Here is a 13,902-nt window from a genome sequence, read left to right as displayed (position 1 = left end):
CCGTTATAGATGACATTGACAGAAAAATATGAGACAGAAAACAAAATGTCCGTTCGATGTTATGTTTATAAGATTAAATTTTAATTAAATATAGTACTTAGTGAAGAATTATTATATGTAATAATTAACATAAACATAACATAATAAAATGTCGTCTCTACAAAAATCTATAATGAAAAATAAATTACCGCCTCGCATTCCGAAGTCATCTGGTGTATCCAAGTAAGCATTATTATAATTTTTTTAAAAGTACAAGCATTTGTTTTTTATTCTAAAATGATGTATAATTTAAACAGATTAGCACCATTCGGCGCTGCTCGTCGTAAAGATTATACGCCTGTCTCGTGGCAGCAATACTTTGAGAATTATGTGGACGTTGAGACTGAAGCGGGTACCTTTCGGGTCTACATGTCTCCGGAGCCTGATCATCCTTCTAGACCTCGCATATTCACTTTACATGGCGGCGGATACTCCGGACTGAGCTGGTCGCTGTTTACTGTGAGATTTTGTTTTTATTTTTAATATCTTTATGTTATTAAAGAAAGTACTGAATACATTTAAATACTTTTTACATTTTTGTTGATATAATTGCAAGGATTTAAAAAAATGTTTATCCAATAATTTTTGCAGTTTTCTATACTATTCATTGTTAAGATTTAAAGTATTAAAAAAGTCTAAAGAACACAAATACTTTAAATGTGTATTAGAGATAACTAGAGATTTTAAACATTTACAGAAGTCAAAACAAGTACCTTAATAATTATTTTTTTCATTGTTATCTTATTTATCTTATTACATTTATGGGCGGATAAACCATTATCTGTCTGCTTGGCAGGAGGGTAAGTGGTAGTTTCCAGAGGATGAGCATCAGCATCCTTTGCATACTATAACATTGAGATTGTCAACCTGCTGGCTAAGGATGTCAATTATAGTATATCCTTCCATAGCTGCTTTTTGGAGGCTTTGCAGTGGGTGTCTTTGTACTAAAACTACAATTTATTATTAAGTGATCCATAGAGTATGATTGGAAATAAATGTAAAATCTTGAAAGCACATTAGGAAGATGACCTATATATTTGCTCCTATAACACTTTTACACCAATAATCAAAAACTCAGCATAAATAATAAACACATCTGTGGGCTTAACTTAAACTTAACACCCACATCTATTACAGTAATTTTTAATATGAGTAAAAAAAATAATGTTTTTCGTACCACCATTACACATAATGAATTGACTCTCAGGTGTACTTCTAGGAAGAGATCACAAACATGATCCACTGTCAAGTTGTCTCAATGGATGTCAGAGGGCATGGTGAAACAAAAGTGAAGGATCCAGATGATCTAAGCATCGAAACCTTGGTCAGGTGAGAACTGTTACAACCTTCATCACACAAGTTTGTAGCTTTGACTGTATGTAGAAGTTTAAAAATATGTACACTTGTACCTTAACCATAATTATACAGACAAGGGTATTAGACATTGATAATAGAGGAGATTTTAATATAGATTAATTACAAAAGAAACTATTTTAAAAGCTACCAACAACTTAATTCCTACTTTTACCTGTATACAAGCAGGAATACTTTGTCATCTTACTTTCATTTATCATTCATGTCAAATATGTTCAAATGCCAACGGAAACTGCCACTTTCATCAGCTGGAGCTGCTTTCGCCATTATAGAACTGTGCACACAATCATCATTCATGTTATCAAGGCATAGGCCTCTTGCAAAGATAGCCACAATGACTGGCCTTTTGCTGCTCCCATCTAGTGACTTACCATGACCTTGATTATGTCACTGGTTCACCCAGAGGAGTGCCTATCCCCACATCTTCTAGAGGCTGGTTGACTCTATATCCTTTCAGCCCCAAAGTATGTTGTCTCACTTGCGAAAGTGTAATTGTCCCTTTTATTTTTATCTTTATCCTATTTCCATTTTGTTGAATTTTACAGAGACCATAATAAATTAATAAATTTTGAAATAACTAAGTAAAATTTTATTCCAATGTTTGATCTCTTATTAAAATATATTAAAAATTGTCAACTGTAAATAAATAACTTTTGAAATATGTAATGCAGTGTGTTTTGCGACACTGCTGGGTATGGTTTGCACATAAGATTTTCGACAATATTACTGTCTTATGTTTCAACCTTCTCCATACTGTTACTCTCGCAGGCAATGTCTAGTATTTGAACTCTCGCTTTAGGCAACAAAATGCAAAAGGTGCAAACTTACACATCATAAGAGAAATAGCTATTTTTAAGCAATCATTAAAATTACTGTAAAAGTGGTAAAACGGCTGCAGTCATGATTCAAGGAGTGCTGTATTTATTGTAAATAAAATTGTCAGTTAGCTTCTTATATTACAAACCTTAATTGTTTTATATAATGTTTTAAATGTATTGTTTTTTTACAGAGATGTAGAACAAGTGATTCAAAAGTTATATAATGATGAGCCACCCCCTTTAATCCTTCTGGGTCATTCAATGGGCGGTGCCATCGCTGTGAGAGTGGCCCACTCCCCATTACTGGAGCATCATATTCAAGGCCTAGCGGTTATTGATGTTGTTGAAGGTAGGTTTTTCTAGTATCTAATCTACACATTAATTGGTTATGAATACAACACCTTTTGAGACCAAATTACAGAAATAATACATAGAATAATAACAATGTATTAAAAATGGCATTCAAAATTACAATTACTATATAATAAAATTAATTATTGTTTACCATCTGTATCTGCAGCCTTAGTACTGCCGTAAGTTATTGGCCTGTCACATTTCAAGAGAAAAATAAATAATTGTAACATATTGCAGCATGATCACTTAATACAGGGTGATTGGAAATAGTTGTAAAAGCTTTAAAACTCTTTTGCTGGCGTAGAAATTATACTTATCCCCCTTAAAGTTTTTACACCTGTTGCCAATCACTATATACATATAAAGAAAGTTAAATGCCTTTTTTCAGGAGTAATATTTTTTTTACTTAAAAAAGATGCATTTTAAAGCCCTAATTTAAGCTGCTTTTACTGTATCAATTGTTTGCCACTTGGCACTTTGATAATATCTGTTTTTGGACGCATTGGGTGATTATTAATACTCCAGTCATGATTTTAGATGATGTCTGTCACATAAGACAAATGTCAATAATGTGAATGTATTATCTTTGGTGCATTTGAAATAAAGGCAGCCTTTATAGATAAATTTTATGTTAATATGGTTATGTAATTACTAAGTGGATTGTAGTAAACCATTACTTTACATTTAATGATAAAGTGAATATAAAGGTAAAAGGAATAATGTTAAACTAATCAAAACAAATTTGTATTAGGAACTGCAATGGAGGCTCTGGCCAGTATGCAGAGCTTCCTGCGAGGCCGGCCCACACATTTCAAAAGCATTGAGCATGCTATAGAATGGTGGTAAGATAATTTGTTGATGTTATTTGTTTATTTTACTAACAATATCAGCATACACTTTAAAATGTCCGGAGTTTGATATGGCACATCTGTCAAATTAAAATAAAACACACCTCAGAGGATTGGCAAGTTGGAATGGTAGTGGGTAAGCCAGATAAAGATTAATTTTATTGTTTGAGCATTGTTAAGTCCAAATATGTTAGACACAGACTACTTCTAATACAGGAAGTTAGGAATCATGTTTGAAATTATCGGCTCAGTTGGTATATCTCAAAGTGGGGCCCACGCCCCACAGGTGAGCAATTTGATTGTTTAGGGGGGCAGTTCGAAAGTAGATTCGACACAAGTTTAACCCTTTCGCATCTTTTATATTAAATATAAAAATATATGTCATTTAGAAGGGGGCGTAAGAATTTTATAAAGGCGAAGATGGAGCGTGGCATTGAATCATTGTATATTGCTATTATCAATGCACTGTACAATAATGCAGTAGTCTAACTATTGATTTCAACCCAGGTGTCATCACTGTCACTTGTCTTCTGCCTGATGTCCAATTTAAAATGTTATTTACTATATCAGTCTCAGAATAATAATATTTTTTAAACTCTGTGTAATGACAATTAGTCCATAATGACCACAAAAAAACTGTTCGAGTTTATTATGGCATATTTTTAGATAAGTGTGTGTTTGGAAACCTCATAACTTTATGTTTAAGAATACTATTTATATTAGGAATTCTGATTTTGTTTTCTATCAAATTCATTATTGAATGTGAAAAATTATTATCAATGTCTTTAATAGGTGCATGCAAAAGAAATATCCGAAATGGTATTTTTATCTATTAGTTGAAAAACTTTAAATCTTTGATTATGTTCACAGTGTGCGCAGCGGTCAAGTGCGAAATGTAGATTCAGCGAAAGTGTCAATGCCGAGTCAGATTTTAAAGTGAGTGAATAGTTTCTGTACCTAAATTAAAAAAAAAACATTCAACATCATCATCACCACTACCATCGTCATTATCATCATAATCACACCAGCCTATAGACGCCCAGTGCAAGGTATAGGCCTCCCTCAAAGATCTCCATGTTGACCGTACTTGCGCCGCCCACATGCAATGACTTCTTCCCTTAACGGTCACAGGTATACCATAAACAAAACAAAGAATTACTTGGCGCTGTAATATAATTGCTTATAGCTCTTATATCACTGGTAGGGCTTTAGGCAGCATATTTAGGATCATTTAAATTTTTAGTTAGGTATGCAGAGGAATCTGGTTAGCGAAGGTATTCATTGCAGTCTTCTTAAACCTTGCTATGTACCAGGGGTTGCCAAGCTCTTTGATAGTGCAAGGCATTTTTCTTAATTTCAATTTTTTTTTGCGTGCCGCAATTGAATACGCATTTAAAACACGCAAAAGAATATTTTTCACAGTCATATTTATTTAAATTATTTAAACAAAAGTGCATGATATGTGTATTGTTGTTAGAGATAATGGCGCACTTATATGATAGTACTCCATACTTAAGATGCCGTTTAGTTAATTATGATGGTGGGATAATAATAATAATTATTAATATCAGTAATTTGTTTCGATTTCCCAAGAGGTGACATAGTTTATATAAATTTAAATATTGAAATAATTAGACAAGTAATCGGAGCCAAAAATAATTGTTCAGAGTTTGTTCACTCACTTATTATTAATGAGTTTAAAAATTACAGTTGTCAAACCGGAGAGTTGGCCATCAATGAGGTGGACTCGTACAGGAGTGAAGAAGCCGATCGCGTGCCGGTAGCTGGCCACCGTCCTCCCGACGTCAACGCCATCGCCGAGGAGTCCGACGAGGCGATAGAACTTTCGCCCACCGATGAGAACGGCGCCCACTCTGCGCACACGTTTGCGATACCTCAGGCAGTTGCAGATAACTCTATGAAGTATGTTAACTCACTTTATTTTTTGCAATTGCAATTGCAATCTATAGAGATTAACAAGTTTCCCATAAATCAACGTCAAACAATCAACCAATAGTAGGTCCAACACTAATCCCTAGTGCTATCTCGCTCGCACAATACGAGTTCACTCACCCACGAGTTGTACTACGCGAAATGTATAGATATAACGACAAAATAAAGAAGCCTCTAATGAAGCAAGAGAATGCAAAGAACAAAGAATTGAATCAAGCCAAAATCAAGAACCAAATCAATTAGCAACAATCGACTAGCTATATTGAATAGAGTGTGTCTTATATGTTCGACGAACTATTACTCAACGACTTGTCTCCTACAATTTCATTTATGAGTTGTTTTATTAATTTACTATTAACCATTTTATTTACACATTTAGATACAGAACAAAAAAAAATGAGTGCAATTTTCTTAAAGGGGCCTCTAGTTTTCCCCTATCGTATTTAAGGGACAGGGCATTACAATGTTATTATTCCTTTCACATAATATTTTATTTCTTTTTTCATCTTTCATTCTTCATATGGTCTTCTTTCTCCGTCTTACGTTCTACAATTCTTCTAGCATTCCATTCCATAATATTTTTTCTGTACTTTAGTGTATTATATAGTATAGCGTTAAAAATATAGGAAAAATTAGATTCAATAAGAAACAATAATAGGATTTTGATTGAGGGACATGGCTAAACACATTACTTCCTGTTGCAATTATTTATCAGTTGTTCTATTTTTTAAAAGTTTAAGGAGCCATGGTGGCGTTTGGACTCATTATTGCTCTTATTAAAAGTTCTAATTCCAACTGTGTGTGGTCATACCATCTTGGTTGGGAAACCAATGGCCATTTACTTTCGGAACTGCTTCTACCCCCATGAAATGGAATTCACCAATGTCATCTATAGAGTAGTACTGCTTTCTTCAGGAACTGCCCCGTAGTTGACATACATGTTATTATAAAATTAATTTTCAGAAGAGAATTACATGGAATATAGTTTGTTGTATAAAGATGGTGATATTATAGATATTCATTTATAAATTTCCAGATACAAATGGCGTATAGATCTATCTCGAACGGAAAAGCATTGGGAGGGATGGTTTGGTGGGCTGTCGTATGCGTTCCTGCACACTCGTGCACCACGTCTACTCCTCCTTGCCTCCGTCGACGGACTGGACAGAGAGCTCACTGTTGGACAAATGCAGGGTATGTAGTACCTCTTATAATTTTGACAACTGTTCGCTTTACATGGAGAGGGAATTTTGATATTGATACTTAATTGTTTCTTTGAACTGACAAAAGTTTTGATTACAGTAAAAATAATGGCGAGCGTGTGGACTATATAAACAAACTTAATAAATTCAAATAATAGTGATAATTTAATTTAACAAAACTAGGTAAAGTAACAGTAAATTAATACGTAACATTAGACTGACAGAACAAACGAACAAGCAAAACTGCATCGCGACACAAACTGTCAATATAAAAAGTAAAAAAAAAGCAAACAAAGATATAAAGAGGTTTAAATGACCCTGTCAGCCACCAACATTCTATGGCACGTATCTACATATACGATACAAAGTTTAGTCTTTATTTTATTATTACGAAATATATATTAAAATTTCATTTTGACAATTAAATTACAATCATGCACTGTGCCAGAGTTACACAAAGTAAAAAAATTTAATGCATGTGGATATGTTTGCACCATTGGCTTAAAATAATGGTCTCAGTAATGAGGAAATGAGATTCGCAGAAGAATCAGTCACCGATGTATCTCGAAGGATTGCTCTTATGGAGTGGTAGTAGATGGGACACATTGTTTGTGTATCCGATGATCTCGAGTGGCAACCATGAGCACCGATGGGCATGGGAAGGTCCCCACTTAATGGTCAAAAGATAATGGCTGGATGCAGGCAGCATAAGACCGGTCATCATGACGATCTTAGGGTTAGGCCTATGCCCTGTAGTGGGCGTCAATCGGCTAACTTTTATACTACGCGGTTATTGTATATAGAGTAGTTAAAAAAATTTGCTTTTAAAAATATAAATAGAGACTGATGTTTGATTGTCAACGATAATTATAGATTGTAACAATTGTTTACTAAATTAAAACGAAAGACAGTCACACATCTTTATTCATATATTTATATATAAACAAAATGTGAGTAATACATATATACAGAAATCTTAAAAGTAGCCACATATCAAAGCACTGCGATTAATTCTGTTAAATGAATATTTAAAAGTAATTGAATCGAAAAAAATATTCCTGACTTCTGCATTACAATGAAAAACTCTTATGTATTAATAAAGATTTCTGTAATGAAGATATTTCTTTAATTAATCAAGTTGTATATGTTACAACGCAACTTTGCAGAAACAATTTATTTAAAGTAATTTATATATTACAGGAAAGTTCCAAATGCAAGTGCTCACGAGGTGTGGTCATGCAGTCCACGAAGATACACCTGGAGAGGTAACATATTACTTATTGTATATACCCTTATTCCATATATTGACACATAATATTTTTAAGATATGATGGTCCTCGATCTTCATCATTCATTATTTCAGTTGAATGACGTCCAGTGCTGAACATAGATCTACCAAACTTTCAAATAACCAACCAACCAATTAACAAGGTCTGGTCAACCTTGTGGCTAGATGTCCTATATTTGTCAGTCTGTGGTTTCCTCTCCTGAACATTAATGCCCCAGAGGCGTGTTGTCTATCCACTGTCACTTAACTTGCCAATTCACTGGGCTTATTGAAAAAAATGTATTATCTTTAGAGGAATGAATGTATAACTTATTCGGCAGCAAATAGATAGTAGATATTGAGTTTTCTGATCTTTTGTTAGGAATATAAATATATTTTTTGTGGTTTTGATGTCTAGGTAGCTCGAGTGGTCGCAGCATTCGCATTGCGGCACCGGCTCACAGCGGCCACGGAGAATGGAGAACAGATGAATCTCGTCTCCGCACCAGGATGCTGAATTAACATACAGCCAACATGTAAATTCATACAGATATGTATTAAAATCAAAATCGAGTTATCATGTTTCGACTGATGTTTGTAAATTATTGAATGGATGTGTTTTAACAAGAGATGCAACCCAAAATGTGTCAAAATTAAGATCTGCATATATATATAGGGTGATTAGTTATCGGTTTAAAAATTTCATGCGGTGGATGTATAGCTTATTTGATGTCAATTTATATATAGTATATCCAACTGATGATCGACATGCTTTGAATTGGCGCGTTTGGCAGTTCACTTTGAACTTCGCGCGTTTGACAGTTTACTGTGAACTTCGCGCGTTTGATAGTTTACTTTGAACTTCGCGCGTTTGACAGTTTACTTTGAACTTCGCGCGTTTGACGGTTTACTGTGAACTTCGCGCGTTTGACAGTTTACTTTGAACTTTGCGCGTTTGACAGTTCACTTTGAATTTCGCGCCTATGACAGTACACGAGCTGCAAATTTATATTCTCGTTTGACAGCTGCATCTGCCAGTATTGATCTATTACAAGATTAATCTGAAATATGTTAATTTATTTTTTGATATTTACTGTAACGCCTCGCTGTACAAAGTCTGCAGGGATAGGTAGTAAACAATAATTATAATTTAGTATGTAGTAATCCGAATTTTGAAGACAGTTTCTCTTACTATATGGTAATTAAATTATGTATTATGCATTATTTCTGAAACCATCAACTTTTAGATAGGGTGCATATATCATATATTGATTGACAGCAAATAAGGCACAAATTCACTTTTTTAAAGCTATTAAACCTATTTCAAACCCATCCTGTATAAACTGATCACTCAAATATAACTTAATTTATTTCTTATTTGAATGCGTCAGGCCTATAACTTCTGGTAGTACAAAGTCTGCAGGGACATAGTAAACGATAATTAAATTTAATATGTAGCAATCTAAATTTTGAAAACTTACTATATAATCTACTATACTATATTATTTATTATTTATGAAACCATTGATTTTTGGATTTTTCACAGCTTCACACCTTTATATATTTTTAATTATTTTATAAATGTTTTTGATTTGTAATAAAAATTTGATGCGAAAATATTACCTTAGATATACTTATTTATTTATTACGGGCCTTTGAGATAAATTTAAATATATTGGTATTAACTTTGTTTTAAATTATTATCATAGTCTTTTTTATAGCAGTTAAATTTAAAATGTAATATGATGCATTTATTTAAATGCAGGTACCACTATAACTATGGTGCCTAATCGATATAAACTACCCGGCGATAAATATTGCACATCGACATTTGGAGAGAGACAATCGGCTAATTTCGGCTTCCTAAAGCGTTATCTCTGTCGCACAAAATGCAATAACTGACAAAAGGTTACATAGGTAGTGTGGGACAGAGATAGTGCTCTACGAAACCGAAATTAGCTGAAAGTCTGTTTCCCAAGGTTGATGTGCAATATTTATCGCCGGGTACTATACAAGGTAAGCTTTGCTGTGTTATTGTCTGAAAATACCTTAGTTCCCTCATAGCTTGGTATGTCCCAGTTTAAGGTAGTAGTAATAGATCGACATGGCTGGGGTTCGTTGCCTGCAGTTGTTATAGCAAGTATCTCTGGTCATCACCTCAGCGAAGTAGTACATAACTTCGGTCGACCTGGACTTGTTGAAGATCCTTGTTTGATGTCTTTTCGATTGTATTTTCCATTTGTGATTCTTGAAACGTCGGCGGGTCACCAACTGATATCAGTGGTTGAGTAAAAGTTAGTCGAACATATAAGAATCACTGTATTTAATATTGCTAGTTGATTGTTGCTTATCGATTTGGTTCTTGATTCTCTTCTGGCTTAATTTGCTTCTTTGTTCTTTGCATGTCTCTCCATGTGGTAGGCACAGTGCAAGCGAGACAGCACTAGGGATTAATGTTTGACATACTATTGGTCGATTGGGCGATCCCCTTACTATAATTACAGTTCTAATAAAAGGTAATTACCTCTTCATTGTATTATGCACATTTAAACTGTCTTCATTCGGTATTTGTTAATCAATTTAAAATTGGAACCAAATTAATAAAGTTCTTATTATAAAAATAGATATCAAAGATTACATGAGAAATGAAATAAGTCAACGATAAACAAGTGTGAAGTAGTGACGAAAGTGATTTTGAATCAGTCTAATACAATTCTCACTACGAAGGATAGGTTAAACGTTTTTGCAAACCCTAATTATTTCGTAAGGATTTTAGTTGTTTTATATGAAGGACTTATTTCGACTCTATTCACTGTGTGTAAATATTTTTTAATTGTCTTGCTGAAACTATTGTAACGGTCTCTTTCTCGCATAGAAACTAGACTATATTGCTAAATAAAACTTGTGGAAGCGAGGTTAAAAGAAACTGTGTAAATATTGAGTGCTGATTGATGGAACGGATCGGTCGATTCATCCCTCCCCCACTCTGCCATCGCACTACGCTCAGGAGCGGTACAGCGGTTACGGTAGCACTAGAGCACATGTTTTGCTGTATATTACAGTTCGTTTCAATTCTGAAACATTTTCATTGAACTTTAATTAAATATCTATATCAATTTAATGTTTCAACTTTAATAATATTTGAGTATTATTGAATGCATTTGATAAATTGTTCAACACTTTTTTAAAAACTGGAAAAAAATGTGAACTGTTGTTAAAGTCTTATAGTCATTATTATAAAGTTCTTTATTAAAGAAATTGGTTAAAGAAATTGTACATATTCAATATGATGATGGATTCGAATGTAATTACATTGGAATCTTTTTTAAACAAAAAAAAAACAAGAAAAAAGAAAATTTGCTTCAAGACTCTGCCAGTGAAGCTGTTAATATTAGGTTTGATTTATGGAAGTTGAATTCCTAAAGTTCAGCATCAAGTCACATTGGCAAGTGACTTTTACATTCGGATATTCACAGTGTAATGGTCAATGAAGAATTAAGTAGGGGAAACACTAATAACGGGATTTCCAGTAAATATTTATTAGAAAATTGTCGCATTTGCTTAGATATATATTACTAACAAAATTTTGTGTTATGTTTTTTTCGAGGTAACATCCCCTAATGTTATAAAAAAGTGTGTAACTTTCGCGGAACATCTAAGTGAACTCCACTAAACTCTGGGGTACCGCGAACACAGTATAAGAAACGCTGTAATAAATAATTTATAATTGTAATATGAATTCTTTTACTTTAGGTTCATTACCTATATATTTATTTAATTCTCTCTGTACTTATGAAAACACTTAAAATATCCTGAAAACATCTGGAAACAAAGCATTTTTCGTGTGTTGCCATATCCGTCCACAATTACGTTTCTAAATTCTCGATTAATCCGATTAATTTCCAATATATGAATGGTCTTTTTAAATCCGTTTTTTATATTGTAAACATTGTTAAGTTTCGTAATGGACACTGGCAGGTGAAGTCATGCTTTAATAATCTGTGTTGTTAGTGTTATTTTTGTGCTGCATAACAGGCTAATTGCATATAGTTAGTTTATGATATTTAAAACGATTTTCAGATATTCTTAACCCATCCATCGAGTTGTGTATTCAGACAGTTTGTTTTAAAAATATATGTATTTTTGGCTGATGTCAAATTATTTTAGAATAATTAAAATTATTATATAGTCTATTTAGATTTAAGTCAACATGGTCCCGTAACAGTATTAACAATAAAACTGTTAAATGCATCGAAAACCAGTGAAACAATCATGATAACTTACCTCTTTGAGAGACGGTTGGCTGTACCAGAGTCCCTTATCTTTTCTGAACTAGCTTGGTATTAAGAATAGTTAATATATTTATGTAAGAGGTTTATGTCAATAAAGTGGAATAATACATTTTTGTTTTCTTAATATTTCATTAAAGAAAAGTGAGGGTAGTTGAAGTTTTTATTAAAACTATTGTAAAACAAGTGTATACTTTTGGTTATTATTTTGAATTTAATATTATTGAGAAAAGTGAAGGTAGTTAGAGTTTTGTGAAACCAGTGAATACTTCATTACTATTATTGAAAAAAAGTGAAGGTAGTTGAACTTTTGATATTAATTTTTGAAAAAAGTGTATACTTCTGATTACTAATTGGAAAATTACTATTATTAAAAAAGGTAACATAGTTGAACTTTATATTTCCAACTAGATTGCAAACTACAGATCGTACGGCTGTCGATCCGCGGGCCTAGATTCACGGCAACCACGTTAACAAATGTCGTCGCAGCAAAAGAAGATAAGTATAAAATTATGGTAATAAAATGTGAAAACGACATCGAAGCTGTTTTACGTCTAAAGGAATAACAGTTTGTCCATTGTAAGTTTTTATATGCTCTAAAGTCTTTCATTTTAACCACATAGAAATTGTTGTGAAACAAGTTAACAACTTAAGATGGCAGAGGTGGTCAATAATACTATATTTGTTAAAAAACCCTCACTTTCAATAATCTGTACCGCACCCAAAAACAATGAAATCATCATTAGGAATCTTTTGGCTCAAATGGCTGTCAATTGCACGAGCGGACTGCTTCGCCCGCTGCCATTTCAGAGGAGCAATTCATCTAGTTACGGCGGTGACTCCAATTTGATTAGATCTCGCAGTCACATTAATAAAATCGCTATTTTTTGAACGCCTTCTTTCTCCCATATATACGAGTTACTCATATTTGGTAATTTAATGGTATAAAAATAATAAAAAAAAACATTCATTTTCAATATCTTTAATTAAACAGAGATAAAGCACTACATTAAATTCACGATTATAAAAATTGCTAGAGATAATTAACATGTTTTAATTAATTGGTGATTTTACACAGGACATTAGTTACAAGTATTTGGTAGTTTATTGGTTAAAATATTTATTGAGGTAGGAGATATTGCCCTACGAACCGGTATTAATAAGGCTATGTGTAACATTTAACAAAACCTGTTTGTGTGAATTTTTTTTTGAGTTATGATAATTTTAATCAAATAGGTACATTTTACGAAGACATCATAGACATAGTATGATTGTATATATATACTACATACTATTTAAGAAGCTTGTATATGTCTACCGAGACATATACAAGCTTCTAGAAAAAAAGACATTCGTCATAAAAATTGATCTCCGCCAATATGGTAAAGGCAAAAACATGTAACATTAAAATACATTAATAAATATATTGTCAAAATAGTTATATAAATAAGACGGTGGCTGTACTCCGTCTACCCTCATCTCGTTCGATTGTTAAAAATTGCGGTACGGGCGGCCATTTTGATTGCGCACGCGCGGTGTTGAGATCTTTCATTAATGTATTATGACATTACAAAAGTCAACCGTTAAATGCCATGTACCATCTAGTAGAAAGTTTGCGTATGATAACGAGTGATAACGAGATAGACCCCTCAATAGGATGGCAGCGCAGGTCCGGTCATTGTAGAGATATTTGGAGGCCTATTCCTTTCAGTGGACATTTATCAGCTGATATGGTGATGAAGAATGGTAATGGTTAAC

At 33.1% G+C, this 13,902-nt stretch overlaps 1 protein-coding gene across 1 annotated transcript; it reads left to right on the top strand.

The window, feature by feature from the left end:
* The first annotated feature begins 46 nt into the window (after positions 1–46).
* LOC137920279 (protein phosphatase methylesterase 1) lies at positions 47–8,413 on the top strand. Its single transcript, XM_068763566.1, has 10 exons — positions 47–222; positions 297–498; positions 1,259–1,368; positions 2,423–2,580; positions 3,337–3,427; positions 4,304–4,369; positions 5,144–5,356; positions 6,423–6,580; positions 7,789–7,853; positions 8,274–8,413. Exons 1-10 carry the CDS (start codon positions 149–151, stop codon positions 8,370–8,372), a joined length of 1,236 nt encoding a protein of 411 aa, XP_068619667.1. The 5' UTR covers positions 47–148; the 3' UTR covers positions 8,373–8,413.
* Positions 8,414–13,902: the final 5,489 nt, after the last annotated feature.

The sequence above is a fragment of the Battus philenor genome, unplaced genomic scaffold (assembly GCF_028537555.1).
Source record: "Battus philenor isolate CCGP_79_NKW_IND1 unplaced genomic scaffold, ilBatPhil1.0.hap1 SCAF_18, whole genome shotgun sequence".
NCBI classification, from domain to species: Eukaryota; Metazoa; Arthropoda; class Insecta; order Lepidoptera; family Papilionidae; genus Battus; species Battus philenor.
This window is presented reverse-complemented; position numbering and strand designations above follow the sequence as displayed.